Source organism: Typopeltis vanoorti, chromosome 9, assembly GCF_054136105.1.
Source record: "Typopeltis vanoorti isolate ZY-2024b chromosome 9, IOZ_Tvanoo_1.0, whole genome shotgun sequence".
NCBI lineage: Eukaryota > Metazoa > Arthropoda > Arachnida > Uropygi > Thelyphonidae > Typopeltis > Typopeltis vanoorti.
Genome location: NC_143557.1, coordinates 96,178,958 through 96,206,487, shown reverse-complemented (window position 1 = coordinate 96,206,487; position 27,530 = coordinate 96,178,958). Strand labels below are relative to the sequence as shown.

At 34.0% G+C, this 27,530-nt stretch overlaps 1 protein-coding gene across 1 annotated transcript in view; it reads left to right on the top strand.

Annotated features, from left to right (window-relative positions):
* The window catches only part of Prp16 (ATP-dependent RNA helicase l(1)G0007), a 261,425-nt gene that overhangs the window by 71,030 nt on the left and 162,865 nt on the right, over positions 1–27,530 (top strand). Inside the window, exons 7-9 of the mRNA XM_090397330.1 lie at positions 373–558; positions 2,567–2,725; positions 22,810–23,061. Of these exons, the coding sequence (XP_090253456.1) occupies positions 373–558; positions 2,567–2,725; positions 22,810–23,061 (597 nt within the window). The remainder of the gene's footprint in view (positions 1–372; positions 559–2,566; positions 2,726–22,809; positions 23,062–27,530) is intronic.

Here is a 27,530-nt window from a genome sequence, read left to right as displayed (position 1 = left end):
TAGAAATATAAGTTTGATAATGTTGGAGTCTTGACAGGTAACAGACTGATTTGGAGAAAAATTGTAGATAGGAAGTTAGTAATGATGAAATTTTTCATGTAGTGTTATCATATCCTGTACATCCATTGAGGATATATATCAGGAATTTCATGATAATGATAGTAATTGATTTCAGAAATTACATGCCATTTTAAATTCAGCTGTCATGTGTTTAGTGATACTGTGAAATGTATTATATATAATTTTACTTTTGATTTTACTTTTACAGCCATGAAAACCTGTTTTGGTTTTCATGGCTGGTATGAAATATATAGTATAAATCATCATCACTTTTGTTTTTTGCTGTGAATAACTCTTTGGTTACTCTTGCAGGATAATGAAAAATGGGAAACTAATCGAATGCTGACTAGTGGTGTTGTACAGAGAACTGAGATGGATGAAGATTTTGAGGAGGGCAATGAAGCAAGAGTTCATCTGTTAGTTCACAATATTGTTCCTCCATTTCTTGATGGTAGAATTGTGTTTACCAAACAACCAGAACCTGTTGTGCCAGTCAAGGTAAAATGTTAATTAATTCATAATGAAATAAATGCATTCTTTCATAGGATTCTACAGTTAAAAGCTATATAATATAACCTTTATATTTGGGTTAGATAAAAATAAAAATAAAAAAATTGCATGAACTGAGGTTTTTAACTGAATTACAAAACTATCATCTCTCTTTTTTTATCTTTCAGAATAATCATGCTACTAACTTAAAATTTTCCACAAGGAATACTCATTAACATGCATTATAAGTTCATTATTATAAAAAATTAATTTTCTTATAGCAGAATTTTCAGTACAATAATATTTTGTTGCAGAAAGTATTCTCTCCTTTTTTGAAATTCATTTATTCTTGTTTTCTGAAATTAATTTAATACATACCAGAAGTTATCACCATTCGTTGACATAACTTTTCAGTCTTCATTCTTCTCTCTCTCTTTCTTTGCAACATTTCAGTAGATCCTCTTGAGAGCAGCATTGGATAGGATCTTCCTTGCATTGTAGAATTTTAGTCCAGCATTGAACTTTGGTGTACATAGTATTTTAAGCTTTGCATGTACAGTAACCCTTCTACCTTACAATGCCTCACTTTACAACAATTTACTCATGATACATTTTCAGTTATCACCAATGCCTCTTTATATGATGCACAGTATTTGTGAACTCATGTTATTTTCAGTGGCATTGCTTGCTGCATCTCACTGTGTTCTGGTGTGAATTCTAAGCTATTTATAATATTATATTATTATAGTTAATAGTGGCAGATAAAATTCAAAGTAAGGGTGCTGTTGCCTCAGTGAAAATAAGATGCATAAACCTATTACATTACATGCTAAGATTAAAATTATTAAATTTAGTGACGATGGTGTATTGAACACTGAGAGGCTGCAATCTGAACTTACCTTGCACTACTGTTATTTGCAGTTGTTAAAAATAAAGTTCTATACTAGTTAATACTGCAGTTATCTGTAAACATGACAGTCTTATTATTGAAATAGAAAAGTTTTAATGGTGTAGATTGAGGACTGAACTGGTTGGCATATTTCCTTTTCATTTGTAAAAATTATTCTGAAATTTCCATTTGTGTATATGACATAAATGTTTTATTTGTCATTTATGTGCTCATATATGACTATTTAAAATGTTATTAAACTATTTCATGCTTATACAACTGTGAGTGTGGGGAAATCATACATCATAAATCTTATAGTCCAGCTACCAGCTCACTGAACCAACTTCTCTTCCTCTCCTCTCTTTTTCAGAAAAGGTTTATTTAAGTCAGACAGGCTTCTGATTGTAATGCTGACACACACACAGTAATCTACCAATTATCAGCACTTGCCATTCATCAGAATGGCAAATGCTGATAATTGAAGTACAATTACGTATGCTCTACCCAAAGTCAGTTGACATGCAAGGGTCAATTAATTGAAAGGTTGTTTTGAAGGTTGGATAAATGGTAGATTAGTGTGTGTGTGTATGCACAGTGTTGCTGAATATATATATATATCAGCATTAATGTTTTCAGAATCTATGATGATGAACATTTCTAATTTAAATTGCAGTAATTTCTTTATGCATTAATAGAATCTAGTCAACTCTCTGCAAAGTTGGGAGTCGATTGCTCAACATTAAATACTTATTGTTGAGCAATCAACTATATTGCTAGGCCATATATATATATACATACATACTTACCTTGAATGTATGTTAAGTGCTGATGTATTATCATTTTGCTTGTGTGTCGATGAGATATTGACAAAAACTGGTCAGTTTTATTAAACTTCTTCAGATTGTTTTTCATGATCTATTCATGATTATATAGCTTTAAGGGGTATACAGGGGATTATTTTTCTAGTATAAAAAAAAAAAGAGTAATATCTATCATTCACCATGCAAACACTCAACTGCATTATGTATTTTAATTAATATTTCATATTGATTTTCTTCTTGTATTTAGGATTTAATTATTTTACATGTGGAGAAATCATTTTTCACTAATAATATGTGCATGTTGTAGGATCCAAGTTCAGATATGGCTATAATAGCTCGTAAGGGAAGTGCAGTTGTAAAATATTATAGAGAACAGAAAGAACGTCGAAAAGCCCAAAAGAAAGAGTGGGAACTAGCTGGAACAAAACTTGGTGATCTAATGGGTATCAAAAAGGAAGATGACAAGGTAATTTTAATAATTTCCGTTTGTTTCAATATATAATACATATATAAAGTACAATGTGTAGATAGTTACCAATTAATAACCACATCCAGCTCTTCATCAAGTTAAGATCTTAATAGAAATGAATAACTCATCATGTGCGTGTGATATTTGCTCATATATAAACATGAATTCTATTCTTAGATTATACAGTTTTGAATCAGGTGTGAGCTGTAGAGATTCTTGCACAGAAGATAAGAAGTCTCCACCAAATCTGATTCCGTAAGCAATCATTCCTTGATCATATGAATATCTTTTAAATGAGAAAGTCAGTAAGAAGACTGACTATATATGGAGTAGCCAGTTTATTTAGGTACACTTACCTCATGGCAGGTGTTATCCCTTTTTAGCATTCAGAATAGTTTTGGACTTTACCAGATGCTGGCTCATATAGATCAAATTGTTCATATGCAGATATCTGTTATGAACATCTCATTACACCTCACATGCACAACTGGTTTGAGATTTAGTGACTTAAAAGGCCAGTGAAATATGGTAGAGTTTCTCTCTTTCTCTCAAGAAACCACTCCTAAATGATTTGTGCCCTGTTACATGATGCATTATCCTACTGTACACAACTATATCAAATAGACAAACTAAGCATGAAGAGACATATCTAATTAGCAACAGTATTCATTTTAGATGCAGCATTTATATATTGCCCCACTGATATCACAGGACCTAATATGTGCGAAGAAAGCATTCTGCATATCATCACTGGCATTTGTTTTTTTACTTGCTTGATTATCTATTGGTTCATTACAAAAGTTGTCAATTTTGTAATGAACCAATAATGAACCAATTGGTTCATTACAAAAGCTGTCACTACAAAAGGTCACCTACTCCGATAAAATCCCAGTTGCTCTAAGTCCCAGTCTCAAACCCAGGGGTCTCAAACTCAAACGCAGCAAAGGGGCCAGTCAATTAGACGTATATCAGATGTGGGCCATATTCAGTATTATTCTGTGAACCAAAACATAAACTAAAAAATGAAAGGCTCTAACAAAAGCCCTTTTGTTGCTGGGCCTTTACGACTTACGTAAATAGTTCCACCACCTTTTAAATTTATAACCATTTTTATTTAAAAATTTTAAAACATTTTAAACAAGTTTAGAAAATATAAATTCAATTACATTTTATTCATACTTCAAGAAAATTATTTAAATACATAATTTTGACTTACAAAAATAAAGATTTTTATCTACAAGTCCTTTTTTTTAATTTGATTTTGATTCTGAAACCTGACATCTTTTCCTCTGTATTAACATGTCAATATCTGCTTTTTTATTTTGTGTTGCAATATGAAGTATTGCATTTAATCTAGAATCTTTTATCTGTGAGCGGAACTTTGACTTAAGTTTCATAATTGAAAATAATTGCTCACATACATAGGTGATTCCAAAGATTGACAACATATTTGCACAATAAATTTTATATTTGGGATATTTACTGCCAAGATATTTATAAAAATTTGGTATGCCAACTTTGTATCACATGGCTTAAAATGACTGTGTGTAAGTTACTTCCATTCAGTGTTGCCAACATTTGATGATAGAAACGTGGTACAAAGAATTGTAGTAATAAGTTTTACTTTTGTTTAAAGCTGTCATAAAACATTTAGAAGTTTGAATTTTTTTTGTTTTAATCCCAGCAGGATGTTAGAATCATTAAGGTCACTGGCAGGATACAAAGCCTTTGCAGGCCATTCCGGCTTGCAGGCTGCTGTTTTGTGACCCCCTGCTCTTAGGGAACAACTGGAAGTGGGATTTTTGAGCAGAGTGACCTTTTCCATTTCTGTTATCCAATATATCAATATTTATGTTTGCTTTTAACTGAGTGATTAAGGTTGTCTGTTCTGTACCACATCTGTGACAGGATTTGATATATTGTGTATTCAGATGTAGTAGTACATCTGAACACACAATATATCAAATCCTGTCCCAGATGTGAAGCAGACCACTGTTGTACTGTCTTGCCAAATATAAGCCCTGTCTACTAGATTGCACGATTCTTTTAACTTTCTTTTGGTCTCTCACATCAGCAAGTTGTCACCTAGCAGTCTGCCATTAGCTAAATATTTTCTTGTTATTGTTTGTACTATTGTTGGTACAATTAAGCTGTGTGTGTGTGTGTGTGTGTGTGTGTGTGAATACTAGTAGGATGGGATTCCATGAAGCTCATACTGGTATGCTTAGTGCTGAAACTGTTGAACTAGTTAATGATTCCTCGCTTTTCTCAAAGACTAAAAGAAGCATCTGTTGATCAACATTCCTTATGAGCATCTCTCACACAGTTTTTACCAATATGTATGCATGATAAAGATGCCAGAACATCTTTTCCTTCTGTTGATCCATTATCTCCCTCTCTCTCACACAGTTCATTTGTATATGCCTATTTGCTTTTTATAACCTAAAGAAACATGATAGGACTCTGATGAATAGCATGTTTTGTAGTTAATCCAAATATATCTAACAAACTGACTACTTGCTGCTCAGCACATATAAATTTGCCTGTATTTCTGAAAAAGTTCTATTCATATTATAGTATACCCATAGATAAATGACTCATATTGCTGCAATAAGTCAGTTTGTTTATTATCGATGTGTTTATTAACAAGTCTAACTCTGTTAGACAGTAGCTTTATTAATAGATCTGAATGAGAAACATAGCTTGTGGACATTGCACGTATTATGGCCTTCAAAATGCTACCAGCTTATTTATAATGCCAATGATATCATGATGCTCCTAAAATTTGATATTAAACTGAAAATGTAAAGCTATTTTGGGAAAGTCCCTTTTATCCAACTAGATTTAAGATATAAGAATTAAATGGGATTTTTATTAAAGAAGGATTATTAATTTGATAAACATGTGTGCATTTCTTGAGGGTAAGGATGACATAGTATTTGGAACAACACTTGATCATAGCAGAGATGCTATGTAATTAGGAGGTTGAAGATGAAGAACCAATAATTGAGTGTAGAAATACTTAACAGATAAACAAAAAAAACATTAATAAAACCACTAACAAAAAATTGAATTAAACAACGAATTTAAAAGAGCTAAAAATAAAGAATAAAAGGAACATAAAACCTGTTATATTGTCATGTTGCTGGTTTGCCATGTGTATAACAGGTTTTATGTTCCTTTTCTTTATTTTCATCACCTTTTTTAAATTTATTGTTTGTTTAATTCATTTTTTTCATTATTGGTTTCATTAATGTTTTTTGATAAGTATTTCTACACTTACTTATCAGTTCTTCATCTCCAGTATCTCCTAATTACATACCATCTCAGCTCTGATAAAGTCCTGTTCCAAGTACTAAGTCATCCTTATCTTCAAGAAATGTACGCGCTTCTTTAATAAAAATTGTATTTAATTAGTATATCTTTAACCTAGTTGGATAAAAGGTGTTGCTCTATTACCAGAATAGTTTTTTGCTTTTTTTCAGTTTAATATAATGCCATGATTTTTACTAGGTAGTGCTGCATTATTTTGAATTGAACCAATCAGTTTAGTCAACGTTCACCAGTATTGTAATATTCATACATATAGCGGCATAATTTATTATCATCATCAACATCATCAAATTCCTGCCATGTACCCTCAACGGGTGTACAGGATATGATAGTAGTACTACATGAAAAATTTACATCATTACTAACTTCCTATCTACAATTTTCCTCCAAATCAGTCTGTTACTTGTCAAGACTCCAACATTATCAGATCTTATATTTCTATCATCTAAGGCACTTTGTACCATATCAATCCACCTATATCTTGGTCTTCCTCTGGGTTGTTTTCCTGCCAACCTGCCAGAGAACACTTGTTTTGCTAATCTTTCCTCGCTCATTCTGTTTAAGTGACCATACCACCTGAGATTAGCTGTACTAACGCATTCCTGGATGCTGACAATATCAAGTTCTTTATTAATATGATATTGCCATTGATGCCATCTGTTCACGCCTCTAATCTTTCTCAGGACTCTCATATCTGCGGTCTCTAGTCTTTGATCAACTGTTTTACTTCTGACCCAGCTCTCAGCTCCATAAGTTAAAACTGGTTTGAACAGCGTCTTGTATACAGCTAATTTAGTGTTCTGACTAATTTCTCTCTTATTCCATATGAATTTATTCAATTACTTCCTACCATACCAGCTTTGTTGATTCTGTTGTCTATTTCTATATTTAATTTATCATCTTCACTAAAAAGCTCTTGAGAAACAAATGTATCTTAATTGAGAAAGAATTGAGGAAGTCAGCAAGTTTGAGTACCTGGGATTAATTATTAATGTGAAGAATTGCTGTTCAGAAGATGTCAGAAAAAGGTTAGGAATGGCTAAAACAACAGTCAGAGACCTGTCTAAAATCTGGAAGGATGGATCTATCTCCATGGGAACAAAGTTGAGGCTTTTGGATGCAGTTGTTTTTCCAACAGCAACTTATGGATGCGAGACTTGGAACCTAAAGAAGTCAGATAAGAAATGGATATCTGCTTTTGAGATGTGGTGTTACAGAAGGCTGTTGAGAATATCATACACTGAAAGGGGTACAAATGAATGGGTGTTAGAAAAGATTAGTAGAACTTTAAGGCTCCTTAAGGATATTGACAGAAGAAAATTAAAATATTTTGGACACAGAAAGGATGGAAGGAGGACTTCTCAAACCAGTAATAGAAGGTAAAGTTCCTGGAAAAAGAGGCAGGGGGTAGACCATCAATGAGATGGATGGATGGATGGCATGTGTGGAGTGACTGATCTTCAGAGAGTTGAGGCTGCCAGAAGGGCAAACAACAGAACTACATGGCGAGACCTAGTGTGGAACATCATCGAGCATCGGAGTGACCATACGGCATCTATAGATGCCTCGTGAACACAGAGAGAGAGACTAAAATCGTGCCAAAGTAGCTGAAATGTTTTACTTGTTCCACAGGTTCTCCATTCACAACACAGTTGACATTTCCAATGATTCTGCCTATTTTCATTGTCTTTGTCTTTTTATTCCTGACCTTCATACCATATCTATTACAACAATTATTCAATTTAGTCAGTGAATCTTGCAGACTAGTAGCGGATTTATTTAGAAGTATAACATCGTCCACATAAAGCAAAGAGCTGACATTAACATCTCCAATTTTTAATATCAGGTTTAATACCACTTTCCTTCATAATGTGATCCATATAGATTATAAATAACAGAGCAGATAATCTACATCCATGTCTGACACCAGATTTAGCATCAAACCATCTTCCTGTACTTGCTTCAATTCCAACTGCTGACTCAACACTCAAATAAAGACTTAAGTATTGCTTGATATAATGCCCCACTGTCACCATATAACTGTAGCGTATTGAATAGCTTCTCTCTTGGCACCTTGTCATATGCCTTTTCCAAATCTACAAAACTTAAATATCAAATCTTATTATATTCCCATGATTTCTCCACTATTTGTCGTAAAGTGAAGATCTGATCCTGACAGCCTCTATTTGACCTGAATCCAGCTTGTTCTTCACAAAGCTTTTCTTCCACAATTCTTCTCAGCCATTTCTCAAGTATACTTGCATATATCTTACTAGGAACACTCAATAGGGGAAATACCTCTGGAAAGGGAAATAAATAATTCAGATTTATTTCCCTTTTTATATATGGGTACTATGAGAGCTCTACTCCAATCATCGGGAATTCTTCCCTCTCTCCAGGCATTCTGAACTATGCAGTGCAGCCATTGTAAGACTTTTAACCACTAATTCAGCATTTCTGGTTGAATATCATCTACTCCTGCTGCCTTTCCACATTTCAAGCCTTTAATGGCTTTTTCTACTTCAAGTATGGATATGTATTCCTGACTGACCTTCCTGCCTCTCTAGCTGAATCACTCAGGGTTTTCTTCAAGGCTTGCCATTGAATCTCCAAGGTTTGGTTTCTGTTCTCAAACTCTTTCATTTTGTTTTCAATAATCTTTGTGTATTTTAGTCTACAGTTCACATCTGAGAGCTGCTCAATTTTTATTCACTTTAAAACTTTCTTGCATATTATTCTTTTCAATATGAAATTCAATTTTATCCTACTCAAGACTAAATAGTGATCACTTCCAATTTCAAATCCTCTGTACACTCTGGTGTCCTGCACCAGGGAGGAAACATCACTATCAACAATAACATAGTCAATGAGACTTTACTTATTCCTTGCCTCTTCTCTCCATGTGAATTTATGCACATTTTTATGTTGGAACATGGTGTTAGTAATAACCAGTCCATGTCCTGAGCAGAAATCCAACAAATATTTGCCATTATTACTAGCTTTGCTCTTTTCTCCAAATTTTCCCAAAATATTTTTGTATGTCTCACAATCATTTCCTACTCTGCTATTTAGATCCCCAGCAAGGACCAACTTTTCCTTTTTCATTGTGTCTGTTGTTTTTTCTAAAGCATCAAAAAATTCCTCCACTTCTACCTTAGTAGAACCTTCTGTGGGACCATAAGCACAAATAAGTCTCATTGTCCAGTTCCCCTTTCTGATATTTGTCCACATCACTCTACTTGAGACTGCCTGCCATTCAAGAAGATTAGCCTCGTATTTTGTGTTGAATACTATGGCTACTCCTTCTTTTCCTTGATTGTCATTGCCTGAATATAATATTTTGTATTTATTTATCGCTGATAATTTATCATCACCACAGTTAAATCCAAGCCATTTTTGGAATGTTTATTATAATTTATTTTAATTGATTTGTTACAGCTGAAGTAATATGCTGCATTCTTTTGAATTTTTTGTAATTTGGGAATTATTATATCTGATCCAAACAGAAATTGATATGATATGACAATAATGAAATACCTCAGTAAGTTTATTAAAATCTCCATCCAGGGTAGAGTTGGTATGCATATCATTTTGTTCAAGTGAGTTTTTGTCCTCCTCTATTTTGGAACGTAGTAATTCCATCTTTATTAACTGTTCTTAGTCCACTTATCTGTCTTCTGCTATTGTCATTTAAGTAGTGCCCAGAGCCATTGCCTCTGGGCACTACTTAAAGGCAATGCCTCTGTTTGTCATCCCAAAGCAAAAATTCGTAAACATGAAATGCATTTTTAAACATGACCTTAAAATACGTTAAATGGCTTTGCTAAATTAGAATTTCCAGAAAATGTTATTTCCTGAAATGTAGTGACTTTTTTTTTTTTTGCAAAACAGTATAATTTCAGGAGGAGAGGAAACCTACTAAATTCATTGCATTTTTTTGACTTTTCATATAAGTAGCTAATTGCATTCCAGATTTAATTCTGTTTCAACAGTCCTGAAAGAAAAGACACAGCCACATTTTGAAATTTAAAATATTAACAGAATGGATATATATACTTGTTTTTCTTATTGACCTGTGAAAAACAAGAAATTAGATATGGTTACTCTGTCACAATGAAGATCTGTTTTTTATAAACCTGAACAATCACTGGAACTAGAATATTTTTGGACTGGATTTTAGCTAACACACTTAGACCATAAAATTTTTCCTTTATCCTTTTAACAGTGATGTTTTCATCTATCCTGTTCTCCTTCCTGATGAGAGTCTGTACTAAAATATTAACAGAATGCATATTTGGGATACTTACGAGTTCTTAAGGGTCAAAGCTGTATAACTGAGAGGTGACCTCCACATAGCCTTTAAAGGAATGTGGAGAACCTACCAGGACTTCTGACCTAATGTCAAATCCTTACCTTCTTGTGGTGCACCCTGTTATATATTTACATGTGTTAAATTCTGAATGAAAGAGAAATTATTCCATAATTATTTCATTCAGATTTAACAAGTAACAACATTCCCGGAGCTAATAATTGTGCATCAGAGAACAGAAAACTAATAGTAAATTACCGACAATGTTTATAACTTAAGTATTTTTCTTTATCCTTTATACTGTTGTTAGTTGTTAAATTTACCAGAAGTTAAAAATATGTGAACCTTGTGTTAATGTGTAAGTATCTGAGTCATATTGCAAGCAAGATAATCAGATTAAGCATTGAACACCTGAAGCAAACACATGCACCAAAGTCGATTTGCGCGCAGAAGTGGCGAAGCACAATAGGAGAAGTGGCAGCACTGGGTGCTGGAGGAGTTAGGTGCCGAGCGCAAAAAGTGGGGAGATTGTGACGTAGGAAGATGAACAGCATGCCTCTGATATATAGAACTTGGCGGTGCCAGCTCAGGACCTTTTTCTTCATTCTATGGATTGGAGTTCCAGAATTCCCGAGGAAGGTTGGGAGCACGCGGACATGTTGTTAGGCAGCCCACTGGTCAAGCAGTAGTTCCGTGAGTACAGACCTCGGCCATGCAGAAGATACAACGCAGACCGACAAGTTATGCTGAACCACTTGATCTGATAGCAGCAAGCTAGAATAGCTTACTTTGAAGGAGGCGAGTAAGCTATTCGTGTCCAAGCCCACCAGTTGATTCCTTCAGATGAAATCAAGCAGATGCATGGTCAACGAGACGAAAGCACTCCAGAGACAAATGAGGAGAAGGCAAAGTGTTTCTACGGTCCCTGGTAATGTTAAATTTTGTTCTATTATGCTTTTGTACTAAGAGGGATAATTCGGGTTCGTGCAAGGAACTTTCTAGTTATTCAAGTTTCATTAATTGAAAGGATTCTAGAGCTTGAATAAGGAGAAAAAAGGAGGGGGACCGTATGTTCTAGAAAAGAAAGTTGTATGGGAATATGTTAATGCTCTATGGTGTACTTAGTCTGTTAATTCATTAGCCTCTAGAAATGGAAATTGCTGATTGGAATGTTAGCTACTAGTCGAAGCTGTAATCTAGTTTCAATTGAGATTTTGAAGCATGTTATGAAATGTGAAGGGTGAACTTGTATCACTTAATTAATTGAACTCAATTTGAAGGATAATTGTTATTCTAAGCTAGTAATTGTTATCTGTAATATGCCTAATTTGATGAATTCTTTTTATTAATCTAATAACTTGCCTGATTTTGATCTTTTTGCACCACTCATAAAAGTCGGAACCAATTTGGAAGTTAAGACATAAGAGTAGCTATGACTGCAATGAAATAGAGATTTCATAAAATTTAAGTACTTAACAAACTTATCAATGTATTGGTTAATAGTGCACAATTCTGAGTTAATTCTCTGATATTGAGTTATTTTCTTGTCTAGAATTTAGGATGGTGCAGCATCATAATATAAATTTTTCCTAAATCCGAAAAGGGATTAGAACCAGAAATGAAGCAAAGGAATTGGTGCTACCCAAAGGCAATCCCTTTGTCTTCCAAACTTTGCACACTCTTCATTAGATTAATTGGGACTAGAATTGAATACGATATACGATACTGCATACGATAACTAATGATAAAATAAACAAGCAGAAAATTATAACAAACAAGAGTAGGTCTGTACTAAAATATTAACAGAATGCATATTTGGGATACTTACAGGTGCTTAAAAGTCAAAGCTGTATAACTGAGAGGAGACCTCCACATAGCCTTTAAAGGAATGTGGAGAACCTACCAGGACTTCTGACCTAATGTCAAATCCTCACCTTCTTGTGGTGCACCCTGTTAGATATTTACCTGGATACTGAATGAATGAGGGTGGGCTGGCAATTTGAGATTTAGCCAACCAAATTATATTCTTATTGGCTTAAACCAAAATATAAAATGATGGTACAACATGACAGAATTTCATGCTGGCTGAGCCATTCGCCGATTAACACAAAGCCCTTGTTTTTTTGCCAGGGCAAACAGCAAAAAGTTAGCTACTGGAACAAATCCTGAAACACACACACACACACACACACACACACCCCAACTCAACATCACCTGAGTTCAAGATTGGTACTATCAACATAAAAAGCCCAAATGGGAAGGAAATGGAGCTAGCTGAGGAATTAGATAAGTACCAGATCAACATGATAGTGTGATGGAAACAAAAAAAGACAAAAACTAGTGAGATCTTTCAGAGCAATAAATACAAAATGTTATATCCAGGCAATGACAATTAAGGAAAAGAAGGAGTAGCCATAGTATTCAACACTAAATACGAGGCCGATCTTCTTGAATGGCAGGCAATTTCAAGTAGAGTGATGTGGGCAAATATCAGAATGGGAAACTGGACAATGAGACTTATTTGTGCTTATGGTCCCACAGAAGATTCTACTAAGGTAGAAGTGGAGGAATTTTTTGAGCCTTTTGAGAAAGCAACTGAAACAATGAAAAAGGCAAAGTTGGTCCTTGTTGGGGATCTAAATAGCAGAGTAGGAAATGATTGTCAGACATACAAAAATATTTTGGGAAAATTTGGAGAAAAGAGCAAAGCTAATAATAATGGCAAATGGCTTGTTGGATTTCTGCTCAGGACATAGACTGGTTATTACTAACAATAATATATATATAATAATAATAATAATTGGTGATGTTTATATTAGCTCTTTATTTTATGCAGATGATATTATACTTCAGAATAAATCCAGTATGTCTGCAAGATTCCCTGACTAAATTGAAGAACTGTTGTAATAAATTTGGTATGAAAATCAGTAATAAAAAGAGAAAAACAATGAAAATAGGCAGAAACCATTATGAACTTTATCCTGAATGCTGAACCTATAGAACAAGTAAAACATTTCAGATATTTAGGCACAATTTTTAGTGAGCATGATAAATTAAATATGGAATAAGAAAGAAATTAGTCAAACACTAAATTAGCTATATACAAGAGAGTGTTCAAACCAATTTTAATTTATGGATCTGAGAACTGATTTAGAAATAAAACATTTGATCAAAGACTGGAGACCTCTTATTTGAGAGTTCAGAGAAAGATTAGTGGAGTGAACAGATGGCATCAATGGCAGTATCACATTAAAAATGGTATATTAGGAAAGAACTTGCCATTGTTAGCATTCAGGAATTTGTTGGTAGAGCTAATCTCAGGTGGTATGGTCACTTATTTTGGGAGAGGAAATATTAGCAAAACAAGTGTTCTTTGCCAGGTTGGCAAGGAAAAGACTCAGAGGAGGACCCATGTAGATGGATTGATACTGTAAAAAGCACCTTAAAAGATAGAAGTATAAGATCTGATAATATTGGGATCTTGATAGATAACAGATTAATTTGGAGAAAAATTGTTGATCTGGAGTAAGTCATCTTCAAAATATGAAGATGAAAGTTACAGTATGATAGGATAATCTTATATGGCTGTTTGTAGAACTATTTTAAACAATAATACAATGCTACAACTAATAAACATAATCTTTTGGGATGTGTCTTCTTCTGAGATGTTATGGGTTACATTGGCATTGAAAGATTTTATTACTTATTTTCTTTAAATTGGCCTTTGATTTATTTGGATTCTGATTTGATTAGTGGTTATGTATTTTTCTGTCCAGGTTCTAAGGTTGTTATAACTGTATCTGTCGAATCATGTTTTTGCCATGTGGTTTGTTTTCTTCCATTATTTGCACTGCATATCCGTTTTCTATTTCATTCCCATTTCTGTTTAAATGGCCTTCTATATTAGATAAGCTTTACTTTCATATTCTTGAATTATTGGGTTTCTTTCTGATATCCTAAAATATTGTGTTACACGACATTCTTCTTTTCTTTTTTCATTGCCTTGTCTATTGAACATACAGCACATCATATGTTCAATAGACAAAGTAATAAACAATGAAATGGCTGTTGTATCATATGTCTGAACATATATTATTAATTATTGCCTTATCATTCTCTCTCTCTCTCTCTCTCTTAATTCAGTACTCTGTCATTTTTTTCTTCCTCCTCCTCCTTCCTTCCTTTTTTTCCATTTCAGGGATATAGAAAAGATAAAATAAAACTAGGAATGGTAAGCAAGCCATTTAGTGAATACTGCTGTTAAGAGGCGTCATGGAAAATGATGATCAATGAACTGTTTCCAAACAAAATGGATGGCAGTGGATAGAGGTGAATGACAACAGAAGCATTCTTTTCTCTGACTTTGAAGACAAGGAAAAGTCTTTTAATCATACACGCATACTTGTAGAAGACATCAGGGTTTATATCCATCCATGATGAATAGATTTCCTAACTCTGTTTCAGATTAAGTTATCTAGCTATTCTTTCTAGGTGATAGAACTTTGGTTCCTGGCAATAGTTGTTTTTCCTCTTATGCAAAACATATTTGCCTGAGATGTACACACTATTTACAGAATTAATTCACTGATAACTCATATACCTGCAATACCTCATACCCTTATTGCATTGATGATAATTTCAAACTAAGCCTAATAAATAGTGAATTATATCAGGTATACTCTACAATAATGCTTTTGCATTGTTGTCAGTGAATTGATGCCTAATGAATTATTTCTTAATAACAGTTCAGTAGATTATAAATAGTTCGCTGTTGATATCTAAATTAGGAGGGCATGAGCACTTGCACGTGTTTGTCAACCATTTGTGTTTTAAGGATACACTATCATTGGACTGGGTGAAAGTGTGTGGAGTGACGTGTAATTTTAGATGTGGTTAACTTGTATCCAGTGTGTCTGGATCATGGAGCCAAATAGTAAATACATTATCATCACAACAAACTAAAGGGCTGAAGATGGTTATGTTGAGGGCTTTGATCTCTAAGTGTAGCTAATTTCTCTGTATAGAAATTGGCTAAAGAAGGAAGGAAGGTGTCATTGCAGTCATTGCAATCCCTGGTGGCTTGTATATTTTATCTTTCCATATAAAATAAAGAGCATGAAAAATTTGAATAATTCCAAAAGGACAAGGAAAAATGACTTGCAGGAACTATGTATGGAATAAAATAACTCTCAAAGATTTGGCAGGACAAACCTACATAAGCAGCTTCTGCTTTGCAGATGTTGTGCGGATTGAATCTAACATTCAGACTGCACAAAAACATCCAGATAATTATGTAAAAATGCAGCACTGATTGATCTGGCAGTCAACAGCAGTAAAACTAAAGTCCTGCAGAACAGAATGGAAGGAAATATTAGGCTAAGTGACCACAATCTTGAAGGAAATTATTTTCAGTACTTTGGTTCCTACATCAGTTTTATGAGTGACAGTGAAAAGAACGCATAAAGGCCAACTAATATCTGGAAATCCAATCCCATTACCATAAATACCAAAATTAGTATGGAAGGCAGGGTTTTCCCTCCCAGAAATTCAGGTTTTTCATCCTGCAAAAGCAGGCAGACCAGCCATTAGAACATAACAATTAACACACATAATACACTGGCTTCATAGCCTAAGTTGCTTCAGTCATAAATCTAAATAAACCAAACCAAAATTCTCTTCTGTACACAACCACTAGTCAAGTCATATTTATATATGGTGCCCAGATGTGGAGCATCACTACTTAGTGAGCAGTGATCAATAGCTTTAGGACAGCATGCCTTCGAACAATACTTGGATATTCTATTTGAACAATATTAGGATAGGATTTCAAGATCATATTCCTAATAATACCATTCTTGAAGAAGCCAGCAAAGACCCCAATAGAAAAACAATTCAAAAAACGTTAGCTGAGGGGGGGGGACCAACTTAGACATCTGCCTTCATCTATGTTCAGTGATCTTGCTCTCTACAGGCCAAGTAATTGACACAGAGGAAGACCAAGAAAACAGTTTTGGCAATATATATGCAAACTTTCTTTTAGAGTTACACGGTGATCAGCATTCATTTTAAAAATTTATGGAATTTACAACCGTGTTAAAAAAACTTTTTTATTATCCCGACGTTTCGATCTTCATATCAAGATCATCATCTGGAGCATACGTCAATATACAAGACAAGCTGAGTTACATTATTAACTGTAAGCTAAAGAAACAATGATTTGATCACATGTTATTTTACTGGCATCACCTCTAGTAAAAAAAAAAAAAAAATTACATCAAGCTAAATTCTATTTACGATGATAGGAATAAACATTCTTTCAGAAACAATGATGTCCTATTTTACAATTCTTATTTTTGCTTTTAAGATACTGGATTTTCTACAGTCCTGTTTATAGTTGTTCTTAGTGAGGAACGTTCCATGGGTCGAATATGTACCTTCCATATGTGTTTGAGATTTTTAGACCATCATTATTGTTCAGATTGGGATGGTTGGTAATAATCTCACATACTTCCTTGAATTTTTGTTCATACCATTTTTTAGTGCGATGTAAACAGCTAATGCTTTTCCAGTCAATTCTGTATATATTGATGTATGCTCCAGATGATAATCTTGATGTGAAGATCTAAACGTCGGGATTATAAAAAAAAAGTTTTTTTTAACACGGTTGTAAATTCCATAAAAATTTTTAAAATTAATATATGCAAACTTCTTTTTGATGATAGAATTCACAACAATCTGACATTCACCATTTGGCACAAACAGAGCAACTTGGCTCACTTTTATTTACCATATTTACTCGAACATAACAACTCACCCTCAAGTATATTCGCATCCCTGATTTTACTTTACAAAAAAAAAAAAAAAGATCAAATAGTTTCACATATAGTTCACACACACAAAAAAAGTGTAAAACTTTAAGAAATAAACAGTGAATGTTGTTATGACAGTTTCAGATATATTGGAATTCTGTTGAAGAGAATCAGCATTTCAACTCAACGATCGTCAGCTTGCCTTTGTCGTTCAGTCGCACGATCTTTTGTTAATATTACATCCATTATATGCATAGAGATGGAAGCAAATGTAGTACTTTTCTTGGATTGTGCAGGGGTGGATTAAGAGACCATCATTAGAACTGTTGTGCAACTGGATTTTGAGAACTTGGAACATGATTTTGCCAGAAATAATTTATTTAATTACAGAAGCATTGTCGCTAAAAGATTCAAATATATCGTGTAATGAAGGTAAGCAGCTGATTGAGTAAATAACATTGATAATTAAAATTTAAATGCATTCATTTTATAAATAATTTGAGCAATTATAAATTATTATAAATACTGAGGATTTAATTATAAATGTCAGTCCAGTGTTATTGTTTTTTTCCTCCCTGAAAAAGTTTAGTTTCTGAAAATCCCCGCATATATCTCGCACCACGATTTTTTAACTTTGATTTTGGGAGAAAAATTGAGATTTATATTTGAGTAAATATCATAATAGACTTTATCTCCATGTTTTTTATTTATTATTTTTTTTAATTTGAATATCATCATCAAATTCCTGCCATGTACCATCAAGGGGTGTACAGGATATGATAGTACTACATGAAAAAAATTACATCGTTACTTCATATCTACAGTTTTCCTCCAAATCAGTCTGTTACTTGTCGAGACTCCAACATTATCAGATCTTATATTTCTATCGTCTAAGGCACTTTGTACCGTATCAATCCACCTATATCTTGGTCTTCCTCTGGGTCGTTTTGCTCCCAACCTAGCAGAGAACACTTGTTTTGCTAATCTTTCTTTGCCCATTCTGTTTAAGTGACCATACTACCTCAGATTAGCTCTGTTAATGCATTCCTGAATGCTGACAATGTCAAGTTTTTTCCTAATATCCTCATTTTTAATATGATATTGCCATTGATGCCATCTCTTCACACCTATAATCTTTCTCAGGACTCTCATATCTGCAGTCTCTAGTCGTTGGTCAAGTGTTTTACTTCTGACCCAGCTCTCAGATCCATAAGTTAAAATTGGTTTGAACACTGATTTCTATACAGCTAATTTAGTGTTCTGACTAATTTCTCTCTTATTCCATATGAATTTATTCAGTTGACTTCCTACCATGCCAGCTTTGTTGATTCTGTTGTCTATTTCCATATTTAATTTACCATCTTCACTAAAAATCGTGCCTAAGTAGCTGAAATGTTTTAAAATGTTTTACTTGTTCCACATGTTCTCCATTCACAACACAGTTGACATTTTCAATGCTTCTGCCTATTTTCATTGTCCTTGTCTTGTTATTGCTGATCTTCATACCATATCTATTACAACAGTTATTCAATTTAGTCAGGGAATCTTGCAGACTTGTAACGGATATAAAATCATCCACATAAAGCAAAGAGCTGACATTAACATCTCCAATTTTTAATATCAGGTTTAATACCACTTTCCTTCATAATGTGATCCATGTAGATTATAAATAACAGAGCAGATAATCTACATCCTTGTCTGACACCAGATTTAGCATCAAACCATCTTCCTGTACCTGCTTCAATTCTAACTACTGACTCAACACTCAAATAAAGACTAAGTATTGCTTGATATAATGCCCCATTGACACCATATAACTGTAGCATTTGGAATAGCTTCTCTCTCTCTTGGCACCTTCTCATATGCCTTTTCCAGATCTACAAAACTAAAATACAGATCTTTGTTATATTCCCATGCCTTCTCAACTATTTGTCATAAAGTGAAGATCTGATCCTGACAGCCTCTATTTGACCTGAATCCAGCTTGTTTTTCACCAAGCTTTTCTTCCACAATTCTTCTCAACCGTTTCTCAAGTATACTTGCATAGCTCTTGCCAGGAACACTCAGTAGGGAAATACCTCTGAAATTCTCACATTCAGTTTTATTTCCCTTTTTATATATGGGTACTATGAGAGCTCTACTCCAATCATTGGGAATTCGTCCCTCTGTCCAGGCTTTCTGAACTATGCAGTGCAGCCACTGTAAGACTCTTATACCACCATACTTGTGCATTTCTGGTAGAATATCATCTACTCCTGCTGTCTTTCTACATTTCAAGCCTTTGATGGCTTTTTTTTACTTCAAGTATGGATATGTATTCCTGACTGCATACCTGGTCAGTGTTTTTTATCACTGTGCTGTCATTACTGCTTGTTTCATTTAGCAGTTTTTCAAAGTAATTACTCCATACATCAAGGATATCCTTTTCTCCTGTTTTCATGTCACTTTTATCATCTTTAACTCCTTGTACAGCACTTTTTCCTCCATTCCTAAGCTTCTTCAACAAACTCCAGAATATTTTGCCACCTTCTTGATATTTATTTTCTATATTCTTGCCAAAGTCCTCCCATGACTTTTGTTTAGCCAGTTTTACACAGTGTTTAGCTTTCTTACATTTGTCTCTGTATTCTCTAAGAGCACAAGCTGACTTATTTGCCAGGAACTTTTGATATGCTTTCTTCTTTTCCTTCACTGCCTGTTTAACTTTCTGTGTCCACCATGGAGTTCTAATTTTTCTATCCTTGCAGACAACTTCGCCACATGCCTCTCTAGCTGAATCAATCAGGGCTTTCTTCAAGGCTTGCCACTGAATCTCCAAGGTTTGATTCCTGTTCTCAAACTCTTTCATTTTTTCTTCAATAATCTTTGTGTATTTTAGTCTACTGTTCACATCTGAGAGCTGCTCAACTTTTATTCGCTTTAAAACTTTCTTACATGTTATTATTTTCAGTATGAAATTCAATTTTATCATGCTCAAGACTAAATAGTGATCTCTTCCAATTTCAAATCCTCTGTAAACTCTGGTGTCCCGCACCAAGGAGAAAACATCACTATCAACAATAACATAATTAATGAGACTTTTCTTATTCCATGCCTCTTCTCTCCATGTGAATTTATGCACATTTTTATGTTGGAACAGGTGTTAGTAATAACCAGTCCATGTCCTGAGCAGAAATCCAACCGATATTTGCCATTATCATTAGCTTTGCTCTTTTCTCCAAATTTTCCCAAAATATTTCTGTATGTTTCGTAATCATTTCCTATTCTGCTATTTAGATCCTTAATAAAGACCAACTTTTCCTTTTTCATTGTGTCAGTTGCTTTTTCTAAAGCCTCAAAAAATTCCTCCACTTCTACCTTAGTAGAACCTTCTGTGGGACCATAAGCACAAATAAGTCTCATTGTCCAGTTCCCCATTCTCATATTTTCCCGCATTACTCTACTTGAGACTGACTGCCATTCAAGAAGATTAGCCTCATATTTTGGTTTGAATATTATGGCTACTCCTTCTTTTCATTGATTGTCATTGCCTGAATACAACATTTTGTATTTATAGCTCAGAAAGATCTCACCAGTTTTTGTCTTTTTTGTTTCAGTTACCCCTATTATGTCGATCTGGTACTTATCTAATTCCTCAGGTAGCTCCATTTCTTTGCCATTCAAGCTTCTTATGTTGATAGTACCGATCTTTAACTCTGGTGATGTTGAGTTGGGGTGTGTTTTCAGATTTGTTCCAGTAGCTGACTTTTCACTGTTCGCCCTGGTTCCCTGGTGAAAACAACGGGGCCATTGTTTAACCGGGCGATGCCCCAACCAGCATGGATTTTTGTCATGTTGTGCCATCATTTTTTTATTTAGGTTTAACCAATAAGAATACAATTTGGTCGACTAAATCCCAAATTGCCAGCGCATCCTCGTTCGTTCAGTATCCAAATAATTTGAATATTTCTATGTATATTTCCTATGCATACATGAATTAATGATGATGATCTCTTTTAGTAAACTAGAAAATAGAAATATAATATTAAATCTGATCACAGTGTGTGAATTTTTTGAGATTATTGGTCTTAAAAACAGTTTTGAAAGTAATAGAATTTTTTTATAAGGGTGGGGGAAAGGTTGGAAGTAGTACTGGCCATACCATCAACTATGACAATAAAGAAGGGTATTGAATTTGTGAATTTTTGGCGGCTAGTCATAAATTCACCTTCACCTGTAGACTCTTTTGTATCCAGTACTAAAGAGCACCATGATAGGGTGTTAGTTATATACAAAGTGTCTCAAAAAAATTTATACACACTTTGAATGATCATAATGTTGGTATTTATTATAATACAGTTAACTTTCACATTGTAAAGTATACTACATAAATGTACTTTTCATCCCTCAATGTCTGTATTCAAACTGATGACGTCCTGGTCCAGGCACTGCTGATAACATGCAGCAATGGAATTGCAAACACTGATTATCATTTCGTCTTGTAACTTCTTCTCTTTCGATTGCTGCTTTCATGTCGATGACTGTTGCCAGTTTTGAAGTGTAAACTTTATCCTTGATAAATCCCCATAAGAAGAAGTCCATTGGCCTGAGGTGTGGTGAATGCTGGGGGGTATTCTACAGAACCTCTTAATCCATCTGTTGGGTAGAGTCTCATCAAGATAGGCCCTCACATCTGGATGGTTTCCAGATATCACTCACAAAACTGCATTCTCCTATCCAGATCATCTTCATCGAGAGCGTGTATTCTTCTTGGAATGTAACTTTTCCAATGACTGCATTTCAACATGCGATGGACACTTGATTTTGATATGCCTATCTCATGAGATGCTTGTCGCACAGATTTTCTTAAACTTTGACGATATGTTTCAATCAACCTTTCTTCTGTTGCGGGCCTCGTAGCTGTTTGTAGTCTTCCTGAACGTTGCTTATGGGCATTTTGAACAGTTCTATCTTCTTCAAATTTATCTCTAATTTGAGTGATAGTAAGTCTCGTAGGTGGATCTCATTGAAATTCTCTTCTAAGCTGTCTTTGCACTTCCACTACGTTTTCATACTTCCAGTAGCATTTTAGGATAAATTTTCTTTCCTCAAAGCTTAGTCTGGTTTCAGCTATTATTTCAAATCCGTTAAACCTGCAAAATAACAAAAATTAAGTGAGTTATCAGCTGTTGAAGTGTGTATACATTTTTTTGAGACACCCTGTATATATGTGTGTGTGTGTAATGTAAAAATTTAGATAATTTCCATGATAACATGATGTGGAAAAATGATTCAAATAGTGTCTTGTTTCTTAAGTGTTTTTTGTGCTCTTAAGCTTGAAATCTAGGCAATATCAGCATCCTAATTAATTATCATCTGTTTTGTTCTTGTAAGTCAATATTGTAAAATGTTAACTTGGATAATAGTCTTTCCACATGACCAGTAGTGTTTATCTAATCACATGGTATGTTGATTTGCATTATTTGTTGTTAGCTTAGCTGCCTGCATTCACTTATGCATTGTTGAAATCTTATAATGGAATTTTGGATCATTAGAGACAACAATAATCTCTTGTGTCATTTAGAATAATTAGCATATACATGTATAGAAATTTGATATAAAATTTGAATATATTAAATTTAATTATCTAGGAAAGCAAAGATGCATCAAAAGGTGATGATGATGATGATACCAACTATAAAGAGGACCATAAATTTAAGGATCACATGAAGAATGCAGGGGAAGGAAGTAGTGATTTTTCAATTAAGAAGACAATAAAACAGCAGCGCCAATTTCTTCCTGTATTTGCTGTTCGAGAAGAATTATTAAATGTAATCCACGATAATAGCGTAGTAATTATTGTTGGTGAAACTGGATCAGGAAAAACCACACAGCTGACACAAGTAAGCAGCTAAAAATGCACTTTTATTTTAAATTTAGAGAATTGCATTTATTAATTTATTAGTGTAATTAGTAAATCTGTATTCTTGTTTTGCCTTTATTCACATGTCAGTATTTATTTTGATGTGAGGAAACAGCTTTGCACTTTCAGAAGGGGAAAAAAAAAAAAAAAAAAAACTAGTACTAACTTCAGAGAATACCATACTACATTGTCTTTAACATACTATTGTCTAGTGTCTCCTTGAATCTGTTTAACGCATCTAACCCTGCAGTACTTTCCAGAAGTTTATATGATTAATTAGTTATCCTTTCACTCATTAAGTCTAACCTACAGTGCCATTATATAAATTTTAAAGTGGGTCATGTTTTAGGCATTGTATTCTTGAATGTGTTTGAAATTTAATAATTAACTTTTAATATTTTTGAAATTAGTGCATGTTTAACTTATTCTGTACTTCTTAATTTAGCTATACTTGTTTTTTTTTTTTTTTTTCATGTGACTCTTACCTACCTTTGGTTGTAAAGCTATAGTTCATTAGTATGAGTGGGCTACGAAACCCTGTTCTAGAGACCAAGCATGAAAACTTTCATTTCACTTTAGGCACTCTAATAAGTGCGGCAGTGGTCTCCTACTTAATGACAATCATGAACAACCACCCATGATGGGATTCGAACCTGCAGAATGCTGGTGGGTGGATGTTCTAACCACTTGGACAACCAGGCTGGCAGTGATGTTATTGTCAGCTTAGTTTTTTTATATTTTATTTATATGAATAGACTGCCAAAAATTAGAAGTTCAGTTAACATGTTTATTAATAAACAGAAATTTGATGATTTCTATAAATAGAAATGCAATATTTAGATGGTTTTTTCCATTCTTGAACTAACTTTTAAGTAAAAAAAAAAAAAATTCTGAGTACTCTGGTAAACATGTTTTTTGCCCAATAGCTGAAGAACAATGATGTACCGAGAACATAAATGGAAAAGCTTACTAAAAAAAAAAAAAAAGTTAAGTGTAAGGCATAGAGCTGCAACTTTAGAAGTGGCTTCAGCATATTAGACCATTACAGATTATTGAACAATGCAATGAATGCCATCTTCCATTATGTCTTGGTTTTATAGATTATGAGAAAGCCTTTGATTTGGTAAAAATTTTTGCTGTACTCAGTGCATTAGGAAATTAACATTGAAGGAGCCATAGTTAAGGACAAATCAGCATACACTAAAGCAACAGTAACAATTCATTTTAATGAAAACATCTCCTGTGAAAATACCGAGAAGTATAAAACAAGGTGATAATACTTCCAAAATTATTTGCAGCATGTTTAGAAGAAATATTCACAATTCTTGATTGGGAAGAAAAGGTTTGAAGATAATAAGAGATATTTAAGCCATTTACACCAGATTATGTAGTTATCTTTACTTCAAGTCTATGTGAACTACAGACTTGTATCTATGAATTCCAAATTGCAAGCAAGACAGCTGGCTTAAAGACGAACCTAAAGAAGATCCAAGTTTTGTTCAATAGCTATGTTTAACCAGAAATAATTAAAAATCAGTAATGATGAAATTGAACAAGTAATCATTACATAATAAAGGTGACATGAAAACTGAAGTTAAAGATAACCTAGATAAGCATCTATCAGTTTTGTTTTGTTCATTAGTTTGTATGTGTGTAAGAGATTCATGAAATTTAGTATATTGAATCTGTACTAAAATTTATCAAATAATTTTAGTTTTGGATTAAATCAGGCGTTTTTACTCACTGGGTGAGGCTACAGTTCAGAATGATTTGTTATGAACAAACAATAAATAAACAGTCTGTATTACATAGACAAAAAAGGTTCAGAGCTAATATGAAAATTACATCACTCTACAAGAATGCTATTGCCTTTGTTGAACTGATCAGCTATTTGATCAGTTTAGTTAATTAACAGTACAGTAAGTAACATTTTGCATTAATTATAGTTTTGCGGCATTAGAAGAAGCTAATGATCCACTACAAAATACACTTTTTTTTAAAATTCTCACAGATCATTTCCATGTCTGATATCTAAAAGTCTGTATTTAATAGTGTTGAGCAACACTTTTATTTTCTGAATAGAAGTTCATCAATAGACATTCTTACCTTGCATCAGTCTGCTTTATCAGTCATATTGCTGTGGTGTTTTCAAAAAGTTATTTACTATTAAATATATTTGGCTAATAGCCATATTCCTTCATTACATTTTTCAAGGTTTGCACATACATACATACACAGCTGATTGAAAAGATCACCATTTGGCTTACTTTAGATGAGTGAACCAGTATTGGAAATAAAAGATATTTCAGTATTTTCCTGAGTGAATTGACTAGTTGGCTGAGTGGTTAGTATCCTCACTCTCTAACCAACAAGTTGCAGGTTCAAATCTCACTGTGGGTATTAATGTTTGTGAAAGCCTGCTCTGAACAAGCTTGTATAGCTTCTAGTCTTGGGAATTCCTAGGACTTGGAAAAAAATGTCTTGAGTCCCAGAAACAGAAAAATGACTCAAGAACCTTATTTGGGAGTAATGTTTGGCTTGTACATCCTTCCATGAAAATTGAGGACATGGAGTTGAGTGCACCAAGCTCTACACAAACCTCTGTAGTCATAGATGCCCTGAATTTCTGATTGAGAAATCTCATGATGCATGACTAGAAGGTATTCACAATCCTTTTCAGCACTCTCTGCTTTTTTTTTTTTATTAGTTTATGTGGCCTTGGGTTTATTTTTTACCATCATGTTTCATCTTTTAATAGCATCATCAAGCCTCTATGTGTGAACATTCATTCTCAACAACCACCACATTCATCATTATTTGTTCTTCCATCCTTGATGGATTATAGTAGCTATTGGACTGAAAGCTATGAACAATAGCTTTTGAAGTCCAATTTAAATATTATTTAAATTTCTGTAAGAGTTCAGACCACTTCTACTCTTTATTCTGTGTTTAATAACTTCTTCATAATTTAGTCTATCTGTAATCATTGTACCTAAGTAATTACATTTTTTAACCGGTTCCAGTTTATTTCCTTCCACTTCTAAGTTAAGTTCTTCATTTCTGCTTATTGCCATCGTTTACTAAAATTCATCCGCAGTACATAGGCTTTACTATTTTTATGTAGGTTTTCAATCATATACTTTCAGTTTTCCTTATTAAATAATACTATGCTGGTGTCCAAAACCTAAGGATGAACACTATTTCTGAAGATTACAACCACAAATTCAGATGAATCAGCTTGTTGCATTTTGTATAACTGAGATTTTGAGTAGAAAGTGGGTGCACATTCAAAATTTTGAATTGCATACAAAGGGGTCACATGGTAGCACTCAACAGGATAAAAGGCAAAAGGCTGTGCTAAGCAAATTGTGTTTGAAGGAAGCTCTTTCCATGAAGGAATAAAGTTGCAAACTTGTATGTCTTGTAATGTGTCAAAGACATCATCTAGATGATTTCATGTGAGGAAGAATTATTGGAAAGCTTGAGGAAGGCTGCAGAATTAATTGCTGATATTATCAGAGAGTTTGGAATTTTACATAGCATTGTGCCCAGGCTCTAAGTAGTATTTCAAATCAGATGTTTACCAAGATGTCATCCTCTCTCTACCATGGAGCATGAAGACAGATTTTTGGTTATAACAGCAAAACATAATGGACGCTCCACAAACAGGTCAGCTTGCAAGTTGGCTCCATTCAAGCACAGGTATGTGGTTATTTCGACAAACAAGTAGGCCTATATGCCTGAAGGCCTGTGGTCTATTCCCTTTATCCACAGCTCATTGTAGAGCACGTTTTCATTTTATGGCGATTTATCCATAAAACTTAGACAAGACATCAATGGACTAATGTACTCTTTACAGATGAGAGTTGTTTTAGTATTTCCTCTGATTCTAGGATGACACTTGATCTGTTGTGAAAATGGTACTTCTTACCATCACGAGAATGTTCTTGAAAGGGATAGATACAGTGGGTCACAGTGTGGGGAGGCATTAGGCTTAATGGACATGCCAAGGTACAAGTGCTGGAAAAAGGGGACTATGACTGGTGAACGATATTGCAACAAAATTTTTCAGCGTCATGTTTTATTGTTCTCTGGTACTGTGGATGAAAAATTCATTTTTATGGGTGACAATGCCACACCACATCATACACCAGCCATGGAGATACGTCTGGAAACCAAGGATATTAATCAAATTGAGTGGCCAGCATGATCCTCAGATTTCAACCCCATTTGGGACCCAATAAGGAGATGCATTGCAGCTCGAAATTCTCCTCCAGAAAACAAACAAAGGCCTTATCCTTGCACTGAAGGAGTGGGCCGGTTTACCTCAAGAACTCCTGAATCACTTGGTGCTAAGCATAGTATGTTTCCATGAGCCCTGCATTGCAGTTCAGAGTGGACATATTCCATACTGAAATGTCTCTCTGCATAGTTTTCTGTAAGCACTGT